The 23,546-nt window shown below is 47.5% G+C and overlaps 1 protein-coding gene across 1 annotated transcript in view; it reads left to right on the forward strand.

The window, feature by feature from the left end:
• LOC119382105 (uncharacterized) overlaps window positions 1-21,889 on the forward strand; it is a 57,267-nt gene extending 35,378 nt beyond the window's left edge. Inside the window, exons 7-9 of the mRNA XM_049413011.1 lie at window positions 2,136-2,280; window positions 4,292-4,561; window positions 21,756-21,889. Of these exons, the coding sequence (XP_049268968.1) occupies window positions 2,136-2,280; window positions 4,292-4,561; window positions 21,756-21,889 (549 nt within the window). The remainder of the gene's footprint in view (window positions 1-2,135; window positions 2,281-4,291; window positions 4,562-21,755) is intronic.
• The last annotated feature ends 1,657 nt before the right edge of the window (window positions 21,890-23,546 follow it).

Raw genomic sequence — 23,546 nt, forward strand, 5'->3', positions numbered from 1 at the left:
AATTAGTAACGAATACATTGCTCTCGAAGCTTCAGGACCCGAATAAAGAGCAAATGCAAGCGCTGGTCTCGAACTTACGGGCCACACAGCGCACGAAGACGTCGTACCTGATAAATTGGACGCGGAAGGAACCCACATCGACGGCCGCCGCTATGTTCTATTTTCAACAGCGGAGCTCTGTAAGCTCGGAGTAAGGCCGGTGGTATCGTAGACACAATACTAGGCGGATATGCGCCGCAGAAAGTGGATATGTGCCAACCAGCTCTTAGCATAGCATAGCCATGCACAGTATAGTATAGCAAGTGGTGGGAAAGGGAAGTTAGGGTGAGGAGTGATGTAAGGATGAGGACAAAGGAAAGGAGGGGAGAGGGTAGAGCGTGGCATGGCCTTGCATAATATTGTTTATGAATTACAAACAGTGGGCATGTGGCAAGCGGCTCCTAGCATAGCATAGCTATGCATAGTATAGTAGAGCAAGGGGGTGGAAGAGGAGTGACGTGCAGGTGAGGAGGGAGCAAAGAAGGGAAGAGGGCAAAGCATGGCGTAGCAATGTATAGTTTAGTTAAGGGGAGGGAAAGGTAAGCGAAGGTGGTGATCACTGATGGTGGGTGAGGAGGAGGCGAAGGAGGAGCAAAATCAGGAGGTGAGAGGGTAAGCGCTGACGTAACCATGCACTGCATTGCATAGTACGGGGTGGGAAAGAGAAGTGGTGGAGAGGAGGAGCGATGTGAGGGTAAGGAGTAGGGAAATGGGGAGAGAGGGCAACATAGAATAGATAATAAAGGAATAAAGATGGTAGAAAGAAGAAAGCAAAAACTCAATCTGCGTTCGCCAGGTAGTGGCGCTTGCTGGCCAGCTCCGCTGTTTAGTTAGGTTGCACAGGCGTGGAAGTTGCATGGTATTTATATATTACTTGCTTTACAGGTGCTGTCCTAGGAAATCTGGAGTCATTCGGAGTGCTTTGTAACCTGTTTTGGTGTTTTATTCGAATTCCATTCATAGGGGGATTATTTTTGCTCACGGACGATGATGCCAACGACGACGCCAAATCTGCTACGACGAAGGGCACTTAGAGCTCTCGCATTCATATGGGCCGGCTTCTTTTAATGTGAGGTGCGCAGAGTACCGGCATTTTAGTAGAAACGGCCAGGAATGTTGATGAAAAAAAATGGACTGCTGAAGTGCACAAATATCTTATTTCGATTGGGTAGACCTTATTACAGTAGAGTAGCCACAAGGGTGAGCTTCAACGCGTCCCGAACTGTGCTATCATCAAATATAATTGCAGTGTTCTCTTGCAAATGGGAGCGTCCGATGACGAAGGCGGCGTAGGGGAGCGCATGCTCTATCTTGTGGACATGATAGCGACAAGCTCTGCAATTAGGCGAAGCCGAATAATGTTCCTCGATGGAAGAGGACGGCAGCAGAACAATCATACACGAATTTCTTGCACACACTTGAAAACGTCTATTATGAAGACGTGCGCCGCGCATGCTTGCGCATGTTTGTGGGTAAAATACCATTCAGATACTCCACGCGTACGCTAATCCATATTCGTCATCAGGATAGGAATAATATCAACATGAACTGGTGCACCCAAAGCCTGGGCGAGTTGATGGAGTTGGTGTTCCATTGACAAGCTACCGTACTAAAAGCACGCGAACAGTAAAAAAGATTGCCCAGGATACTAGCTCTCACTGACACCTACATGTTCACGTGAAAGAAAAAAAAACGGTTCCATTACACGCAGTGTGTGGTCTGTGTTCTCCGAAGCGGTGTTGCAGGTAGGTTCGCTCTCAGAAGGCTCTCACATGGCTATCAGGCTCTGAAAAATCTGCCATTTCAATCTATAAGTGGCAGGTTCTGAAGTTCCAGTGTAGGTAAAGCCAAGCGATCGATCAAAATATAAATAATAAAGAAGCGATATGACTATTTATATAACTTATAGCAAGATGGCAGAGTTTGCAGGTAGTTAAAGAACTCGTTTTCAGTTTCAGACTGATAGAAGTTGGGCTGCGTAATGTTTGATAAATTCGTAATATTGGCATACCCCTCTCAATGCGAAGAGAACAATAATGATATTTTACAACTGAAGTCGTGCGTGTGAACCTAATTTGTTGCATTCATATCTTTAGGTCATAAACTTCGTCACGGGTAAGAAGCTTGGCCCACACGAGATAGGTGAGATCCGCTTTCAGATAGACGGCATGGCTAGGGGCTACTACAAGCGACCGAAAGAAAGTGCCGAACTTTTCGATGAAGAAGGCTGGTGCAAGTCAGGTGAGCAAAGCTTTGTCAATACACTCACTAACGAAGCTACGACGCATTGAACATGCAACACACATCAATCTTGTTAGGTGTAAAAGCTCACAGTAAACATACATAGATGAAACCGTCGTCATTAAGAACATTGTACGAGTGAATATATCTGGGGTCGTAAAATTCCTTATAATAATCACACCCTTCATTCAACAAGATTTGTTTCTGAAAGCCAGCTCGAGCGCTAATGTGGCGCAGACACCGTTAGCACAGAGTATTAACACATGCCGAGCAACTTCCGCGCTGATCGTATTTATCAGAGTATTTCGAATGCGCCTCATGCAAAGGATATTTGCACTCTGTTGCGATTCGCTGTCAGGAACACGCACGTGACCGACTGAAGACGCATGTGAAAGTGTTGCTCTTTATGGGAATACTGCGAAGCTTGCGATCTAAGAACCAAGACACTGCGGCGCAACAGTCAATGCGACATTATTAGACCCCGAAGACACGATGAAGCGACCACACTCATGCTAAGCTCGCAGACAAGAGGAGTTCCCACAAGAGATGATGATGAAGAAAGCCACGTGATGATGAGCGTCTATGGACAACGAAGGTGTTACTAATAAACGGCCACACCACAAACAAGTCAATAACTGGTGTTCGGGCTATGCTGTCAGAGATCCTTTTGTTGCCAAGATTACTGCTGGACAGTGCTATTTTATTCGAGGTTAATCTTCTTTCAGTTCAGCAGTATGAAAAATATTTGCTTTCAAACTGAAAGCTAGAGAACGAACTTTTTATGGAAAGTTGAAACTTTTGTGTACATCATGCCTGTTGTCGTAGATATTGAAAAAAAGTGCATCATCTCCCGCTAAAGGGAACCATGTGGATGCGAAGCAGCGGGGAGATGGTTCGCTTGAACGGGATATGGTGTAACATTTTTGAGGAGCTGGCTTGCCAGCTTCTTAAGCTGGGGCGAAGTCCCGCGCTGTAAGCTGCATCCATTCAGTCAAAGCGTCGTGGAACGCGAAGAGGAATGCTACGCGCGTGGTGTCTTCCCTCTAGCCTGGGCGTTAACTCTCACAGGGCGAGTGGGGAACGCGGTCCACAGGCGCGCGAGATGGGGGGAGCGTAGGAGAGGAGAGAGAGGGGAAGGGGACGCGCATGCGCTGGCGCTCATCGCGGCGTTGCGCAGGAGAGAATGAGGCGCGCGAGAGGGGGGAGCGTAGGACGGCGCTCATCGCGGCGTTGCATAAGAGAGAATGAGACGCGCGAGAGGGGGGGGCGGAGCGTAGGAGCCCCGAGGAAAAGCTGCTTCGCATCTAAAATGCACGTGACCCTGGACTGACTAAAAAACCATAATAAACCTATTTGTCTGGAGTTCATTCTCTTTCCGCGCCGAAACAGAAACAGATGTCAAGATGTCAACCAAGTGGACAACCTTGAGCATCATCTTGCCCTTCGACTAACATGTCTGTGTTGGTACTATAACAATTCCTTGAACAAACTCTGTAACATGTGCAACCTCCTATACAGCTTTTCTGTAAGAATGCCACTTACCTTGCGTCTCGTTAAAGATTACGCTATCATTATTTGCAACGACAATTACTGAGCGTTTTTATATATTGGATGTATGTGCAGCCTGCTATCATCCTTGGAGACAGGACAGGTGTTCTGGTAGTGACACATATACCAAATGCAGTAATATATCACTCAATCTTCGTAAACCTACCACTCGCTTAATGTGCCAAAATAACAACGAAGTGAACATTCGTTAAAATAACAGAGTACCAAAACAACAGAATATGTTATCCTTGAATAATTGAAAATTGAAAGCGCGAGCGAATTCTCATGCACCTTATAATTTGTGTAAAACAAATGAAAAGCCGAACGAAACCAAAGCCATAGTTTGAATATGCATATGTTTTCGCTCGTCAAGGTGCCACCAGCACTGCGAAGTAGCCGTAGAAGTGCGGATTCCATATAAACAGCAAACTTGGAAATTTCTGGCGTTTCTGCAACATTGCAGGTGATGCTGGTTACTACGACGAAGATGGTCGTCTGTACATCGTGGAAAGGCTGAAGCAACTCATCAAGTGTAGGGATAATCAGGTGGTTCCTGCAGAACTGGAAGAGCTCCTACTTCGAGAACATTCGACCGACATCGCCGAAATATCCATTGTTGGCCTTCCGCATTCCGAATATGGAGAAGCTCCTGCAGCAGCTGTTGTGCTTACGCGAGAAGGGCGCAACAAAGATCTCAAGCTTCTTGCGGGGAGCATCAAGGCTACCGTGCAAAGTGAGTGGGACGCAATCAAGGAAGGTTTGATTCGTCAATCATTATTTCGAGCAACCTCCTGCAAATGCTACGAATTCCCCTCTATAGATGTTGTGGTTCTGAGTGAAATGAAATCTTCATTCTTGCCTATATCGATATTAACACATACCATCCCACTGTGGCACATACACGTTTGAGTGTGAAGAAGAAGAGAACGTTTTTGCTGCTCTGGTTCTGGGGCAGACGTCGGCTCCCGGTTCTCTGTCTTGTTTCGCCCGCGACATTACTGGTGGAGGGTGCTGGGTACATGTACCTTGGCTCCCAAGTGTCAGCCGTCACTCCTAGCACCTTGGAGACAGCTACAGCTCCCAGAGCAAGAAGCAGCCGCCGCCTGCGAGGATTACCCCCCGAATTTGGTCCCTTGTCATCGAGACTTGAAAAGATGACGACTCCGACGACAAGCCAGGCGAGTCAAACTACCGATGCGCATTGTTCTCCTCTCGCGCATGTTTTTCATGCGCCACAAACACCAAGACCATTCCATGGAGACATTTTCGAAGATGTGGATGACTGGCTCGACCACTTTGATCGGGTTGCCAGCATCAACGAATGGGACGATGTTCGCAAGCTGCGGAGAGTTTACTTCGCATTGGAAGATTCTGCGAAAACGTGGTACGAGAACCACGAGGGCTCCTTTGCGACATGGCAAGAGTTTAGTCGACAGCTCCGCGACGCGTATCGCAACGCCGAAAGGAAGGAGAGAGCTGAACAAGCCATCTCGTGTAGGAATCAGCGGCCGAACGAGCGAGTTTCAATGTTTGTCGAGGACATGCTTCGACTCTTCCGGCGCGCAGACCCTGCCATGTCAGAGGAAAAGAAGGTGCGGCACTTGATGCGCGGAGTGAAAGAACAGCTTTTCGCTGGACTCGTGCGCAATCCACCGACAACTGTGGCCGAGTTCATCAGTGAGGCAACCACGATGGAGCGTACTCTCCAGCAGCGGTCGTCACAGTACGAACGCAACGACATCACAGCCACTGCATGCTCCATCGGATCTGACAGCGAGAGGCAGGCCCTCGCAGACTTCATACGAAGTATCGTGCGGGACGAACTGCGACAACTCCATGCAGTAGGAGCCCAACCACCTGTGACTGCACTCGCGGACGTAATCAGACAGGAAATAAGGCAGGCGGTCGCACCTCTTGCGCCGCTCGCACCACCAATACCTGAGGCCCCCGTCCTGACATATGCGGCAGCACTGCGATCTTCTGCGCCACCAGCACCGGGTCTCACTATGCGGACAATGGACCAGGCTACGCACCCATTTCCGGACACCGCTTCGAGTCCGCCTCCCGGGTCAAGGTTTCCGAGCGCACCCACATATCCGCCGTCTGCCTCGAGACAAAATGCTAGCAAGGCAAGTGTGTGGCGCACGTCGGATAATCGTCCGCTCTGCTACCACTGCGGCGAAGCGGGTCACGTGTATCGCAACTGTCAGTACCGTCAAATAGGTCTCCGCGGCTTCCACCCTGATGCTCGATGCCCACGCTACGGTGAGCGCCCCCGCGAAATCGAGGCGTATCTCACGGGCCAGCGAATTCCTTCGACTGTTCAGCGCCGCCAATCGAGATCGCCATCGCCTCGCCGGTCAACATCACCTAGCTTGCCCTCGTCGTCTTACGCTCCTTTCAGGAGCCGGTCACCGAGTCCCCGCAGGGGAAACTAGGAACCGCGACTTCTGGGGGTGAAGTCGCTGACCGACGAACTTTGAAAGAACCTCCCTCGACGCAACGACCCGACGACGACCGTTCCGGTTTTTCACTATTTTCCGACAAGAAAAAGATCGTTTCTGCTGACATCGCCGTATTCGTGGACAGCCATGCTGTCACCGCCCTCGTTGACACCGGTGCTGACTATTCTGTTATGAGCGCCGCACTGGCATCTGAAATGAGAAAAGTTATTACACCATGGCAAGGACCCCAGTTGCGCACGGCAGGTGGCCATCTGGTGATGCCGACTGGAATGTGCACGTCACGTATTCGAATCAGTGCGTCGACATTTACAGGGTCTTTCCTCGTGTTGCCTGTCTGCTCTCGGCCAGTCATCCTGGGAATGGACTTTCTTCGGGAATACGGCGCCGTCATTGACCTCCGTGAATTACTTGTATCATTCGAGGAACCTTTTCCTGCTGCCGCTGAGAGCACGGAACTACCGAAGACAGCGTTACGTGTTGCCGATGATTCTGTGACTCTGCCGCCTCGAAGCAGTCTCTTTGTGACTGTGGAATTGGGACAGGACGTGTCCAACGCTGTAATTGCGGAGGCAAATTTGTCTTTCCTTCTTTCACGACAAATCTGCATTGCCCGAGGAATCATTCAGCCTAGCAACAGACGAGCTCACCTGCTGGTCACGAACTTCAGCGACGAATATCGTCATCTTGCCAGACGCACCGCCATTGCATACTTTGAGGAAATTGCCGACGCCCAGGGTTCATCAACATTGGCTTCACTTTCGTCTGGCGACCATTCTACGGAGGACTTCACGAGCACTCTCGACGTAAGCCAAGGTCTACCCTTAGCACAACGAGAAAGCCTTTTGCGTATGCTCGGCTCATTTCAAGACTGCTTCGCTACAACGTCGAAGGTTAAACAGACACCGCTTGCTCAGCATCGTATTATCACCGAACCCACCGAACGACCCATTCGACAACATGCCTATCGGGTGTCGCAAAAGGAACAAGACGCTATACGTGACCAAGTTCAGCAGATGCTTAAAGACGACGTCATCCAGCCATCGACCAGTCCCTGGGCGTCACCAGTTGTGTTAGTAAAGAAGAAGGATGGTACGTTGCGCTTTTGCGTCCAGACCCCGAGAAAACCAGCGCCGTTGCCGCATTTCCCGTGCCCACAAATAAGCGCGACCTACGCCGATTTCTCGGGCTCTGTGCGTACTACAGGCGTTTCGTCAAAAATTTTTCGAAGATCGCTGAACCTCTCAATCACCTTACAAAAGACGGCGTCCCGTTTGTTTGGGGTCAGGATCAGCGCCATGCATTCGACACCCTCCGAAACCATCTCCAGTCTCCACCTGTACTGGGTCATTTTGACGAAAACGCTGACACAGAGTTACACACAGATGCCAGCAACGTCGGTCTAGGCGCCGTATTAGTTCAGTGGCATAATGGCGTAGAGCGCGTGATTGCTTATGCGAGCAGAACCTTATCACCTGCTGAGAAAAACTATTCTGCTACAGAAAAAGAATGCCTAGCTGTTGTCTGGGCCATAACAAAGTTTCGACCATACTTGTACGGCCGCCCATTCAGGGTAGTTAGCGACCACCATTCTCTTTGTTGGCTTGCGAATCTCAAGGATCCCTCAGGTCGTCTCGCACGATGGAGCCTTCGGCTACAAGAATTCGACGTCACCATCGTGCACAAGTCTGGGCGGAAACACACCGACGCTGACTGTCTTTCACGTGCGCCAATTGGAAATGCCAACACTGACCTTGAAGACGACGACACTTTTCTTTCCGCCGTGTCAGCAACCAGCTTGGCTCAGCAACAGCGTGAAGACTCGGAGCTCAGCCCGCTCATTGACTACCTGGAAGGGCGCACATCCCAACCTCCTCGAAGTTTCGCACGCTCGGTAGCCTCCTTTTGTTTCCGGGATGGCGTCCTTTATAAGAAGAACTTTGCCCATACGCAAGCTACATACCTGCTAGTTGCGCCAACCACGCTTCGTGACGACATTTTACGTGCTTGTCACGATGAACCATCGTCTGGACACCTTGGCTATACACGCACGTTGCAACGGATTCGCCGCTCCTACTACTGGCCACGTCTCGCGAAGACTGTGAAGCACTACGTTCGCACATGTCGCGACTGCCAACGACGTAAGACTCCACCTATACGACCAGCGGGACTGCTACAACCAATAGCCACACCGAAGGCGCCTTTTCATCAGATCGGCATGGACTTGCTGTGATCATTCCCCATGTCTTCGTCTGGAAATCGGTGGATTGTGGTCGCTACCGATTACTTAACACGGTACTGCGAAACTAAGGCACTTCCAAAAGCTACCGCAGCAGACGTCGCCCATTTTTTGCGTATAATACTGCAGTTCAAGAAACTACCGGTTTCACCCCTTTTCGCTTAGTCTACGGTCGAGAGGTCACCACAATGCTCGACGCCATGCTCCTCCCCGACAACCTAGGAATGTTTTACACGGATGCTGCGATGTTCGCTCAACGCGCCGAGGAGGCCCGTCAACTCGCGCGACGCCGTATTCAGAGTCGCCAAACTACAGACGCACGCCGCTACAATCTTCGTCACCGAGAAGTTACTTTCAATCCTGGTGATGAAGTCTGGGTGTGGACCCCCATCAGACAGCGAGGCCGTTCAGAAAAGCTGCTGCGCCGCTACTTCGGACCTTACAAGGTTGTACGACGTCTCAGCGACGTTACTTATGAGGTTCTTCCAGAAAGCACCTTGAGACGTTCCCGTCGCCTTCCACAAACTGAAGTCATCCATGTTTCCAGGCTGAAACCGTACTTTTCCCGCTGTGACTCGACTGTGGAGTGCCATTGACTTCATTGACGCCTTAGTGTGTGTCCCCTTGTTTTCTCTTTTTCGTTTTGTTCTTTGCTGTTATTTGACTCATAGTTTGACAGCAGCAGACTACGTTCTTTTGTGTTACGACACATTTATTTCGCTTGTATAGTATCCTTCTTCACTTTTCTTTTGCCCTCATGTACAGCATCGAGACGATGCTTCTTTGGGAGAGGGGGTAATAACACATACCATCCCACTGTGGCACATACACGTTTGAGTGTGAAGAAGAAGAGAACGTTTTTGCTGCTCTGGTTCTGGGGCAGACGTCGGCTCCCGGTTCTCTGTCTTGTTTCGCCCGCGACAATATTAAGAAACTTGGAGCACGCTAAAGCTTCGCATTCAAGGGCAGAACGCGATCAGACCCAGTTTGCATCACCTTCTCATGTGCATGCCAGGATTCGCTTTTCGGTGGGCAGACACCTCAACCGTGTCGCGATGAAAGAAACTTTTCAACATTTTAAATTGAGAGTTTAATAAATTTGACCAACCAACCATTTCAAACTGTCCTAGAATGTTTGCTGCAATTATAGTTGCGGAGTGCCTACGATACCATTTGAAAATTAGCGAAGCACGAATTACGTATCCGTGAGCCATTGAGTGCACTTATTTTTGCATTCGTTTACAAACTTCTTAGGTTGACATTGTTCTTTTTGTCTGGTGGTTGAGCCCGATCCTCGCCCTTGCTAAGCTATACTCACTACACTTTACCTTACCTAATACTTGATGTTCTGTAGCAGGCCTGTAGCCAGGAATTTTTTTCGGGGGGGGGGGGGGGGGCACCTGCTGAAAACGCTGACTTTTTGACAAAAACACCTATTTAATTTATATTATTTATTATTGGTAAACCACCTACTTCACCAAAATTTCGAGGGGGGGGGGGGCTATGCCCTTCCTGGCTACGGGCCTGTTCTGTAATATGCCTGAGCTTACGCGCATTCTGAAATCTCTTTTGTTTTTCGTCTCTCTGCTGAACTTTGTTGACTTTGTTGACTTTGTTGTCTTTTGTTGTCTTTGTTGACTTTTTAATTCGATGCATCCTGAAGCAGAAGGAGCTTGATGTGGGCGAGTTGGTGTTGCGTACTGGATCAATAATCGCAGCGCTAAAAACACGAGGACTAGAAGGTAGCACTTACAGTACACGAGCGCGACAGTTTGCGCTCGTCTGTTGTGTTACCTTCTAGTCCTCGTGTTTTTTGTGCAGCGACTTTTCATTCAGTGTGTATTCTGAAGAAGGCTTCTAATATACGGAGTCGATTTCTTCGGCGAATTCTACAAACATCTATTTCGCGTTATTTCTCAGTTGATACCGCAGTGAGCAATTTCTCCTGTATTGAAGCAAAGCTTGCGGGGCCTCACAAGTGTCGTTGGCGTCGTAGGTAGGACCGAAATAAAAGAAAAAAAAACATGGCTGATGCCTCCTTCACAGGAATCTGTATAACACGAAAGTAAAACGTGCCTTCACAGAAGTATTTGATTGTTTATAGTGCACTTAAATATGAGAGCTGGGACAATGTATATTGGCGTTTGCAGATAAAGCACCGCTTGATGTGGACGCATCCACGTTGACGCCTAATGGCACGTCTCCGCCCCGACGACTAACGCCCATGATAATGATTTAACCCTTGGGGTAGCTGAAGTTGTTACCTGGCCACCGTGTATGATGAATCCTGCACATAGATCGCTGCAACAAGAGCATAATTAATAGTAATGAATAACATTAAATAAATACAAAACACTGGTACTCGGTATGCACTCCTTCAAAGCGTCGTGAAACGGGACGAGAAACTGCACGCCCGTCGTGTGTTCCCTCTAGCCCGGCAACAGTTTCTCACAAGGCGAGCGAGGAACGTAGTGCGAATGCCAGGCGAGCGTCGGAGAGCTGTTTTTTAATATGGATGAATGTTATGAGCAAACACGGAGGAAGGGAAGTGCCGAGGAGGGGCCATGGCGTCATTCTCTGTGAAGCCTTGGTGAAACCGGAGGTGGGCGATATTCACTGGGCAGATCCTCTTCTCTTGTTTACACGATAACAGCGCAGTAGAAGGCACGTTTCTCTCTCCGATTCGAAAACCGCGCGTGCCGTGACGATCCGAAACAAACGGAAAGGAACATGCAGGGCACGCACGATACCGTTGGCGAAATCATTTAGTCCAAGTTTTGTACTCCTGCGCTGAAAGAAATTTACATGAACTTTTTAAATTATACCGTAAGATCTTCCTTTTATTTGCTTATTTCAAAATTAAGATGCTTTATCGGCCGACCGGCCAAATTACTGTTTCGGCGTCCAAGCGCGTGCAACTTTTATAGCTTTTTTTAAACGCTGTAGTTTTATGCCGCTGCTTTGTTTTCATCTGTTCGGGCTTTCAGACAGACTGTGAGCTAGATGGCGCGATACAAAAAAATCTGCACATTCTCACGGCACAAAGAATGCTCCGCGATTCGCGCTTGTCGGACGAGCACAAAAACGTATTTTGGTCGTGGCTTGAGGAATCATTTTAGGTTACTGAAGAAGTTTCGGGCGGCCAAGCAGCGGGGAAATGTGGCGAGCAACAGCGCACCGACAAGGATCTCGAGGCAAGCACAAGAGAACGCCGCGGACGAGATACACTGACGCATGTGTCAATGCTTATACGACTTTTATTAACGTACTGCGCAGAAAATACGATCGACCGTGCACCGGCTCGCATGGTTGGATTGCATCTCTCACGCGGTACCCGGTCACCGTGCCCCTGCTCCACGTATAAGCCCAGCGGCGTCAGCATTGTGCAACTGGTGAACTTGTGCACCATGCAGTGTGCCGACGACACTTCAACGCTTGTGCTCTTTGCGGAGAGCACACTGCTAGGAGCGAGCATCGTGATCGAGCAAAGCAGAAAAGGTGTTTGAACACGCACAAACAAGTTGTTACTGTAAACGTAAACATATACAACATGAAACTATGATGTCCTCATTTGGACGTGTGGGGTACAAATGTTTCGTCCGCTGTCACAAGCAAGAACCCTGCACAACCGCCACTGACCTGCATGGCGTTCATCGTGCAGATTCGGTAGTACAGCGATTCCATCCTGCCACGGCGCTTTAGCATGATTTCGCTGAGCGCTTGAAATCCTTCATCTGCTGCACGTACCGTGAATACGCTCTCGCTCCGCGCACTGTTCAGACCCCGCGGCTACCAACAGGCTTTGCAAACGTAGCTGGGTACTATAATTCATCTTTAAAAGGCGCGAAAAAAACTTTACGGACTACGTCCTGTCTCCTTCCTACCTGTCCGTAGTGTTTTTTTTCGCGCCTTTTAAAGATGAACTTCAACCAACTCGCCCAACTGTCCCTGCTAATTGGGTACTATAAGCGCCGGGACAACACTGCGGAGCTTCCCACGTGGCACAAAGAATAAATACTGTACGCCACGATTCCGTACGAGACCTACGGAAGCACGTACGGAAGCGCACATGCCACACCTACCGCCACCGCTACAGAGCAAGGCGCGCGACGTAACCTTAGCAACGCCGCCATTGTGCCCAGTGGATATGACCGCTATGACGTCATTTCCTCCACACTTTTCTCAGAGAGCGCTGGCTGGGCAGGGCCTCTCTTGAGTTTTTCCTTGCGCACGTCTGTGTTCCCGTGTCGTCCCCCTGTTACATTTTTTTAGCGCAGAACAAGAACGATGCAGTACCAACTAGCCCCCATTGAATCCTTATTGAACGTGAGTTTTTCCTTCCTCCATGTGAGGGAAGCTTGGGCCAAAGCCGCCACCTCCCGGTATGCTAAACATTGACCAAATTGCACTTCTCCTATTGGAAACGTGCCGAATGGTACGGTGGTATCAACGGCGCGTTTCCTGAGCTAATCGCGGAACATACGCGTAACTTCGCTGTTCCGCTTCCAGACGGCGACACCACCCCGCGAACAAGAACACTCTGCGAGGAAAATGTGAGAGGTAAAAAAAGAAAAAAATCGGCAGATCCCACGCACTGTGGGAATCGATGTAATGCGAAGCAGCCAGCAAAGAGCTGCACGCATCGCCTTGTTTGTCTTTGAGCCAAATGAAATCATTCATGCCATGGCATCTAGTCCACCATGTCTCGCATGTTTGCCATGCACGCATGCATGCACAATCTACTATACACCATGCCAATGAAACGCATATTCTGGTATATACAATGCATGACCTGTCGCTTATGTTCATCACGCACTCGAGTCGTGCCATACCAATTTCGGTATATATCCAGTTAACAAAACGGCCGGAAACACACCATGACAGTGGCATGTAAATCATACCCTACATGACATGCATAACATGATTCGCATGTTAAGACCTCTCATTTATGTTCGTCATACAGTCACATCGCGCAATATCAATTTTGGTGTATATCAAGCGAGCGAAATGGCCGCGAGTGCACCACGAGTATAGCATGTAAATCATGCCATACATGACATGCATGTCATGATTTTCATGTTAACACCTTTCATTTACGTTCGTCATACAGTCGCTTCGCGCAATACCAATTTTGGTGTATATGAAGATAGAGAAACGGCCGCGAATGCACCATGAGCGCGGCATGTAAATCATGACATACATGACATCATGTCACGGTTTTCATGTTACCAACTGTTATTCATGTTCGTCATACAGTCGCGTCGCGCAATACCAATATTGGTATATATCAAGCTAGGAAAACGGCCGCGAATGTATCATGAGTGTGGCTTGCAAATCATGTCGTACATGACCTGCATGTCATGCTTCCATGTTACCACCTCTCATTTACGTTCGTCATTCAGTCGCGTCGCGCAATACCAATTTTGGTGTATATCACGCAAGCGAAACGGCCACAAATACGCCATGACCATGACATGTAAATCATGTCGTACATGTCATGCATGTCATGATTTTCATGTTACCATGTCTCATTTACGTTCGTCATACAGTCGCTGCGTGCAATACCAATTTTGGTGTACATCAAGCTAGCGAAGCGGCCGCGAATGCATCATGAGTGTGGCATGTATATCATGACATACATGACATGCATGTAATGGTTTTCATCTTACCAACTGTTATTCATGTTCTTCATACAGTCACTTCGCGCAATACCAATTTTGGTGTATATCAATCTACTGAAACGGCCGCTAGCGCACCATGAGCGTGACATGTAAATCAGTTTGTACATGACTTGCATGTCATGATTTTCATGTTACCTCCTCTCACTTACATTCCTCATACGGTCGTGCCGCGCAATACCAATTTTGGTGTATATCATGCAAGCGAAACAGCCGCAAATGCACCATGAGCGTGGCATGTAAATCATGACATACATGTCATAGATGTCATGGTTTTCATGCTGCGACCTGTTATTCATGTTCTTCATACAGTCACATAGCACAATACCAATTTTGGTGTATATCAATCTAGCGAAACGACCGCGAGTGCGCCATGAGCGTGGCATGTAAATCATGTCATACATGACATGCATGTCATGATTTTCATGTTACCACGAGTCAGTTATGTTCTTCATACAGAAATGTCTCGTCATACCAGTTTTCGTTTATATCCCTTCATTTAAACGGCCGCGAGCGCCCAGAGACCATGTCATGTAAATCATGCTGCACATGACATGCGCGTCATGATTTGCATGTTAGGACCAGTCATTATGTTCGTCATGAATTCTTGTCACGTCGTACCAATTTTGGAGCATATGAAATTAACGGAACGGCCGCAAGAGCCTAAGGTCGTGGAATGTAAATCATGCTCTTCATGACATGCGTGTCATGATTTTCATGATATGACCTGCCATTTATGTTCGTAATAAGGCCATGTTATGACACACCAATTTTGGTATAGATCCGATTAACGAAACGGCCAGGAGAACACAAAGTCGTAGGCGGCTAGATAGATAGATAGATAGATAGATAGATAGATAGATAGATAGATAGATAGATAGATAGATAGATAGATAGATAGATAGATAGATAGATAGATAGATACGCTCAAAGTCGCAGAAGTTCGCTAAGAAATGCTTCGCATTTAAAAGTGCATTCGTGTAGATGTCGAGGGCTCCACTCTCGGCAACGGAATATTTTTTTCACGTTTCTTTGCCATCTGATCGCGTTCATTTTGCTGACGTATTTCCGTGACGGAAATACCTCATGAAAGACTTGGTGCACCCTGGCATCAAATACGTTTGTCTTTAAAAAAAACGGCGCCCATGTGCGCGAAGAAACACGGCTCTCGAAACTGCGCCCGCCACGCGCCGATTTGCGCTGTTATTAGATAAGTGATGTTCTCTCAGGGTGGAACTTCTCAGCGATGAGCCGTTCAGGTGAGTTACCGTTTCACGTTGGCGCATTTCATTGCTGCCTGGGTATGAACGCATGAGCGCCTCTGTTACCTGTAGCAACTGAAGTGTTGCCCTGCTAAGCACGTGGACGACGGTCCAATAGCCGGCAAGAAGGAAGGAAACAGCTTGAGAAACGGGCCATCGTTTGTGAGGCCCTGAGAAATGCCCTAGTTTGCTCCTGCCACCACTAAATCGCAAGCAGCTATGGGTCGTAAGTTCAGAGGCTAAAGGAGAGTGGCTACACGGATAGCCTGCTGTCTTCTTTGACAGCAGCCCTTTTGCGAGAAGGTCCACGAGGGAACCCATCCGGCCAAGTCTTCAAAAGTCTAAGACAGTGGTTATTCGGTATGTGCCCAGCGTGTCCCACCGCATCAAGAAGGCCGCTGGATTAGCAGAGGTCCATGTGGTATTCTCGGCCCCCAACAAACTGAGCTCCCTTTGCAAAAATTTGAGTGAGAAGAATCAAGCCAGCAAGAGTTGTGTGAAGAAGCGCTCGACGAACTATGTCCCAGGCAGGTGCGAAGTAGTGTACGAGATCCCGACATCATGTGGGAGTGTCTATATCGGGAAGACGGGCCGTTGCCTGAACGACCGTCTGCGGGAACACGCCAACCTCGCGGGAACACGCCAACCTCAAGGCAAAAAGCGGCAGCAATTTGGCGGCCAATCACTGTGCTAAATGTGGCTGCCTACCACGTTTTGAGGAGACCCTGACGCTGCGCACATACAAGGAACAGGCTGCACGTGAAGTTTATGAGGCTTTCGCGATGAAATGAAAGATGAAGCATGTCTCTGCGCGCCCACCATTAATCTAGCAGGCAAAGAGTGTTGCTATCTCCATAACTAATCATTCATGACTGAACAATATTGTGCTGCTGGACGCATGCGCTGCTAGAAGCTCTGATATGTTTCCCTTCCTTGAGTTTTCCGTTACAGTGTACATTCGCGCGTTTTTACAATGAACCAGAAGTTCGCGGTCAGCGCTAGTCCTCTGTGCATTCTTGTCCGTGTCTACTTCGCGCTGTTTTTAACTATGGATACGTACCAACTGGCTCGCATTCACTCCCTTTTAGGGGGGGGGGGGTCATTGAGCAATAGGATAGAAGGAAATGAAGAAGAAGAAAGAAAGAAATAACGAAAGAAAGAGAGAAAGAAAAAGAAAGAAGGAAAGAGAAAGAAAGAAAGAGAAGGAAAGAAAGAAAGAAAGAAGTACGTCAGGCGCACCGACGCCATGTTTTGCTTGCCTTCATTTTAAAACTGAAGCATCCAATGACTATGCTGTTGTATGGCGTACTCATCTTTCTGTTCATGGCGAGAGTCTACAACTTGCTAAAAGTCCGCGCTCTTACTCAGCGAAGGCCGTGCTAGAATTCGTTGGAGTGTTCACGACCTTGTGTACTAAAGTGCAGAGCAAGAGTACAGTCACTCGGCACCGTCGGTGTACTTAAGAAAGGCTGGTACTTACGCTGACTGAGGCCACAAAGACACTGCCCGCAGTCCAGAGTCCCCCTTTTCCCCCTCTTGCTTGCCGACTCTTGTTCCTCTTCTGTTGGTGCACTGGCACTCGCGATGGAGCAATGTTCCCGGCCGCACTGTAAATTTGATCGTGGAGTTCCAGGCGGTAGAACTTTTCGATAGGTCTGGTTATGATGATGCTTCTTTGGAGTTTCATAGTGCAAGAACGGACGTTACCATCTGTACTTTAAGGAACTGAATAATTCTTCCGAAATTCTATAGTTATCTATGGTGCCGTGCCCTGCCATCGTATGCCTTCTACTGTTCAAGCTGACCCGTCATTTAGCGAAGCTCGGCTGCGCACTTGGCGTGCAGATCGAGGGCCCCCTTTCTTGCCAGCTCTCGGAAGTAGGTAATCAGGTCAACACACCTCTCAGTCTCCGTTTTTGACTATTCCACCTGCCGGCGCATTTTGCCAAATCAGGCTAGCATGGTCTTCATGTCTAGGTTGCCATCCAGGCAAGGGATTTCAGCCGCCTTGGCACCGATGCCCACAGTATTAGCAAAGGATGCGTCTTCTTTGGTGAGCTGCAAGATACACCCTCGTAGCCGCAGGATGGCCTCATGATTTTGCATGCGCAATTAATCGTATGTTCTCACTTCCTGGGTAAATCCTGCAGTCGGCCGTCTGGGCTAGTCATCGCACCTCTCTTCCTATCGTACGCTGATTCAGACCTGATACAATATGTCCTCGCTGTTGCTATTCTTGGTCCATTTGAGCCTGGTGATCTTCCTCAACCATCTTTCGCTTTATCATGGACACCAAGGGGGATGGCTGTCGTAGCTTCTCTTCAAATGCACGCACTCACTTGGGCATCTCGTTCAACTCCTAAGTCAACTGAAAGGGGTCCTGCAATGTTTTAGGGGCGAAGCTCCTTAAGGCGGCACCCGTTTGTCCCTCGTAGTCGTCGTGGTCGTAGTAGTGAGTAACAAGTCTTACGCTTTGACCTCCAAGGTGGTGCCGGTGGGAGATTTCTCCTGTGCGTTGTTGAACAATAAAAAATTCGCAGCGTGCGCGTTAACTAAAAGCCGAATTCTTCTGTCTCTCATTCCCCATTAGCAGCCATTGGCATGTTCCAGTAGGAAACGTTAGTAGAAGTAGAAGTGTAAGTGTTAGCTAAAAGCCGACTTCTTCTGTCTCCCATTGCCATTAGCAGCCATTGTTTACCTCCAAGGTAGTGCCTGGTGAGATTTCTCCTGTGCGTGATTAAACAATAAAAATTTTGTTCAAAACGCCGTTGATTGATGAAATAAACCAACGAAAGACGCCAGATGTTTTGTAAAAGCAGAACGAAAGAACGCCAGATGTTTTTCTTAAAGTGTAGTAGCAGTAGTTGTATGTAGCCATCTCGCCCGATCGTCAACGGGCGAGGTGGACCGGCAACGGCGCAAGGACCCTGCCGTACGAGAGTTAAATCACACTAAAAGACATACTTTGCGGGCGATACACTCTAGTGAGCTTTCAACTTTTCGTCTTAATGTACATTATAAAGAAATATTTCTACCAAAAACGCAAGGCACACCTCGAGCAATATGTTTGGTTTTGGGACGCTAAATGGAACCATGAGGCGATGCGAAGCCGGAGCACTTGCACGATCGCGTTCCGTTGGCTTTCGTTGGGCATGCTACCGACCTCGCGTCGTGGAACGCGCGTCCTGTCTTCCCTCTAGCCTTGCCTTTAATTCGCACAGGGCGAGCGGGGAATGCGGTCGCTCTTGGCGCTCTTTCGCTCGGGAGCGGACTTCTTCCTTGCATTTCACCGATCACAAGTGATAATGAAGGGACCACGTAAACCAACAGTGCAATGAAAGTTTGATGTTTAATATGTACACGATGTTTCACACTCTTTATATTATGTACTGGGCGCATTTCACGGAAGAGTTTCACGGTTTACAGATGATTCCCTCCGTAGCTTCGCCCCACTCATCATCATTCACCCCGTGGATATGCTGTGATTTTTTTGGTCTGCAATCTGCAGAGCTAAATACTGAGATGAACGCAAAAAGAATGATCGAACTCGATGCACGGTAACGGGAGTCATCAGCCTTAGAACTTCAAAACCCCAGCAGATGACAAGAAAAAAACGTTCCCTTTCGCATTTCACTCTCCCACTGACGTCAAAAGCCGGTTCCAATCACCGCGCGCCTCTTACAGAGAAACACCGGGCGACTCGCCTCGTGGTGGCCGTTGTGCAGCGCTTCTAGCGTCTTTTTGCAGTTGTTTTCAAACTTTCACATTTAAAAACAGAAATCCTTTTGTATCTGGGGAAGTATAAGGAGTGCTTTTTTAATTTCTAGCGCACATTATTGCGGCCTGTCTGTGACCATATGAATAGTACGCGAGACTCGTCGCGTCAAACCAATCGAAACGCACGACCAGTGTCGTCACTCCCACGTAATGAAGCGTCACTTCAGATCATAAAAAATAGCCGTTGTGTGTTGCTCTACTCCAAAATAATGTGGTTTTTCCACTGAAATAAAATTATAACAGCTTTGTTTTGGCGTGTGCACTCGTGCAACGATATCGGTGCATTTCACAGTTCGAGAGGAAGCGCTGAAAACTACACGCTTAATTTGTGTCGCAGGGGTCCTTTAAGGAGGTGTGGTAGGGTACACTGGTAATCTTGGATTAATCTTTGTAGCTCAGGAACTTTTCTATATCTTATTGTTAAATTTTTCGTGCTAAATAAGAAACGTTAAAACGGTATTCTTCGGAGCTAGTTCATAGCTAATGTTCGTTTGAGCAGCGGAACCTAAAACGGCGGACAAAAACGAGACAGACAAGGACGTCGCATTACTAACAACGGAAATTTTATTTCTATGCGGGTGGCTAAATGCCTGTTGGTTACGTGCATGTTCTGGTTATTTATTTAGCCGCGCGCGTAGAAATAAACTTTAAGCTATATGTACAGCGACGTCCCTCGTTTTATGTTCTGCTACTCAAACCAGTGTTAAATAAGAAAGATTCTGGCCTTTGCATAGTGCGATTTCAACCCTATAACCTTTTTCACTATTTTTTATTAAGGTACCAAGTTTTATACTGTGGTGTAAAATGAACTGTACATACCTTTTCTTAGAAACCAAAAACAGTATGACCGTGAAATCTGGCACGCTAATTCCACATGGTAGCGGAATTAACCCCTAGCTCTAAAAACGGGTTCTTTTTTTATCTCACAAGAAAAACATATTGTCTTTGCATGTCACGTGCCGTAAGGAAGATTTTAGAATTAATATTGATTTCCTAGTTATAACTCGCACAGTTTTTTCAAGCTTTCAGGTTCAGACCACTTGGAAGGGATTTAAGTCAGAAACTTTCAGCCATCGGTCAGATAGTATTATAAAAAATTACGTCACGTTTCGAAAACTGTCAAAAGACTGATCGCGAGAAAAACGCACCTTTATGTTTAAAAACAGGCGCGGAAATTGCTCACAACAGACACCAATGACTACGCTACTATAGCATTACTGCCGGGTAAGTTTGCAATCAAAACTTGTGATGATAGTAGGAGATATTGCATATGTAACTGATCTAGCCATATTTCTTATAAAAAATACTTACATGCGACAACGATGATGGGAAACGACATGTAAAGAAGCCCCTGCATCTGTCAAGAGGTGCGGTTTTGGCGCCATTTTAGATGGCTTCCAACGCTACTAAGCGCTAGTCGCTGCACGGTTTTGCTTCTGAGCGTGTCTATGATTTTTTTTAGGAATAAAATCATAATTTTGCTGTTTTGGTCAATCTGCGCTTAAGTACTTTTGAGTAATACGCCTTCACCATCTCTTCCTAAGCAGCTTTTCCTCGAGCTTATATTCCAATTTCTCGCAATGTCTTCGCTCCTTGGAAAGTAGGCGTTGAAGTTGCCTTAGCCATGGGAGGTTAGTGTGACATACCAATTTCTCTGACTCTTAATTTCTCTGACTTCGTCCCGTCTTTTAGCGCTGTTTTCTACTGTCAATCATGAGCCAACCAGCCCAAATTCGTACCCTACTTCAAACGATTTGTGTTGTGTATTGCAAAACATAGGCCTGTTGGCTATCCGCGCACCTCTCCGAATAAAAACATCCTCACTACCCACACTTCAGTGTAATTAAAGCATGGTTGAGATCTTAAGCTTTTTCACCTAATTTTGTAGAAACACATGTAGAATATGCATACAATAAAGAGACCACCCTGCTGAGTTGCGAAGTTCTTTCGGATATATTTATTTCAAGAATGCTTTCCATGCGAAATTTGATAACCAAAAGGAATGAAGCAAACTCACCGAATTCGGAAATGCTGCATCTCACCGATGCTGCTTCCCTATTTGAACTGCATTTGCTGCCTTCCTTTACATTTATGGGGTAGTTTCCCATGTGCCCTTTGTATTAGCCGTATAGTACTATGAGTTTCGAGCAACTGCTAAAAAGACAATAAGTATCAATTGAAAGAAGCGTAATAATGATGTAAAATATTTTTATAGAAATTTGAATTTCTCACTTCCAAGTATTTTTAGCATTTTTAGCATTTGAGTGCTCCCGTTTTTTCAGGACAGGATTGAAAGAGCTAGCTAGGACATAGCCAGTATAACAAATTGAAACATATGAAAACTACGTAACATTGCTGCGTTTATAGAATATCTGGCTACAAACACAATGAGCAAGCTGCGCTCAAATCTAGTCTGAGTACAACACTGAACGATGACATTCAAAATATGTGTCCAGCGCTTTACGTACAACGGTGTGAAAGCTATTGTGATTGTGATTTTCCAACGCAGGTCATCTCGCCACGCACAAGCATCTCCATGGTGGTGTCATCTTTCTGGAATCCCTGCCAAAGACGGATACTGGAAAAGTCAACAAACCCAAAGTGGTGCGCTTAATCACGCAAGAGCAAACGCTGTTGATCTGAAGGGGCACTAAATGGCTCAAGTAAACTGCATCTGTTCGGCGATCGGGTTATCCAGTGCTAGTACGTTGTATGAAATGTTGGAAATAAAAAGAAAAATGTGGTATTTCTTTCCTTATCGTATAATTCACTCTCGGCGTCCACTCAAGGCTTAGTGAAATTTTATGGTGGTCCTGCTGCTCTCAACACCACCACCACATCATATGAAATAAGTACAGAAATTAGAGAACTTGCTACACCAATATGGAGATTAGGCACAAATATGCACTAATATACAGAAAGAAAAGTGCAGCTGAGTAACGAAGCGACTAGACTTGACGCACCTACAACAGCATCTTTGTCATCTAGCAGTTAATTGTTTCATGCATGACCTTCGTTGTTGCCTGCAGCAACAGAAATGTGAAGCTCCGATTCCCGGCATGGCGAAAGGAAAAAAAATCACTGTTTCGCCGCAAGGGCGAAGTATTGAATGCGATAGCAACACATTGTACTGTTATACGAAGTAAGGCTAGCATCTAACCCTTTTGGATCCCGTCTCGCGTAACTACACAATTTTTGCGTAGAATTAACTGACTTGAAGCCGTAAAGGCCAATGAACAGCGGAGCTGAGGTGAACCCTCACCGATAAAATGCAAAGTGATGCACAGCTCGGCGAACATATCCACATAGTTTAGCACTGAAGGAACCTCCCCTCCGTCTGGCCACGTGCATGTATTCAACCTCCAACTTGCCTCTCTCCTCAACTCGCCTCCGTTGTACTATGCTATATTCTCTCTCCTTCTCACGCTCCCTTCTCTTTTCCACATCATACTCTATTATACCACACATAGCTATGCTATGCGTTACCTTCACACGTCCTTTTAATGGCCCTCACCCTCACGTCACTACACCTTACACACACCTCCATTTACCACCCCGTGCTATGCTATACTGTACATGGCTAAGCTATGCTTTGACGATTTCCCCTCACTTCTCTTTCCCGCTCGGAACCACGCCATCAGCCCCCCTCTCCCTGGCGTCTGGGCTGCTTCGCCCGAGGAAAGACAGGTGGGTGTTTCCTCTCTGCTTGAGGAGCTATCGACGGCAGGACTCGCACGCAGGGTGATATTATCACATGCGCCCTCCGTGCGACGGAAATGGCCGGCTCGTTTCATCTCTGCTTCAGCGACATTCCTCGCCACCGCTCGCGCGCTTTTACCCAGGGGTAGAACTTACCATGCGCAGGGCGATGTTATCGTTTTAGATTTGATACGGAACACAACGGCCACGATAAAAACCCGATAAGATTGGCGTATAATCGCTATCGCAATAAAATTTGAGAGAGCATTGCATAATGTTGTAGGACGAAAAAAAGAAAATAGTTGATCAGGCAAGCACACACCCCATTTCGCTTGCCCCCTTTCTCCCGATCGAAGAAGGGCTCCGAAGTCTTTATTGCGTTAACAGTTATAGGGACAGTGTTGTCAAGCTTTTGCCGTCGTCTTTGAAGCCACCTGGAGGCTTCGTACGCCACTCTCCCCCACAGATATATACTGTGAGACAACGATTAGGACGCTCAAGACACTTCTTTATTGTGTCAAGTATGAGCCCCACAACCGAAACACAGGCAGTGATGATGAGTATGTACATATGAGAAGATGAAGCGCATAAACAATGCTCA

The sequence above is a fragment of the Rhipicephalus sanguineus genome, chromosome 2 (assembly GCF_013339695.2).
Source record: "Rhipicephalus sanguineus isolate Rsan-2018 chromosome 2, BIME_Rsan_1.4, whole genome shotgun sequence".
In the NCBI taxonomy this organism is placed as follows: Eukaryota; Metazoa; Arthropoda; class Arachnida; order Ixodida; family Ixodidae; genus Rhipicephalus; species Rhipicephalus sanguineus.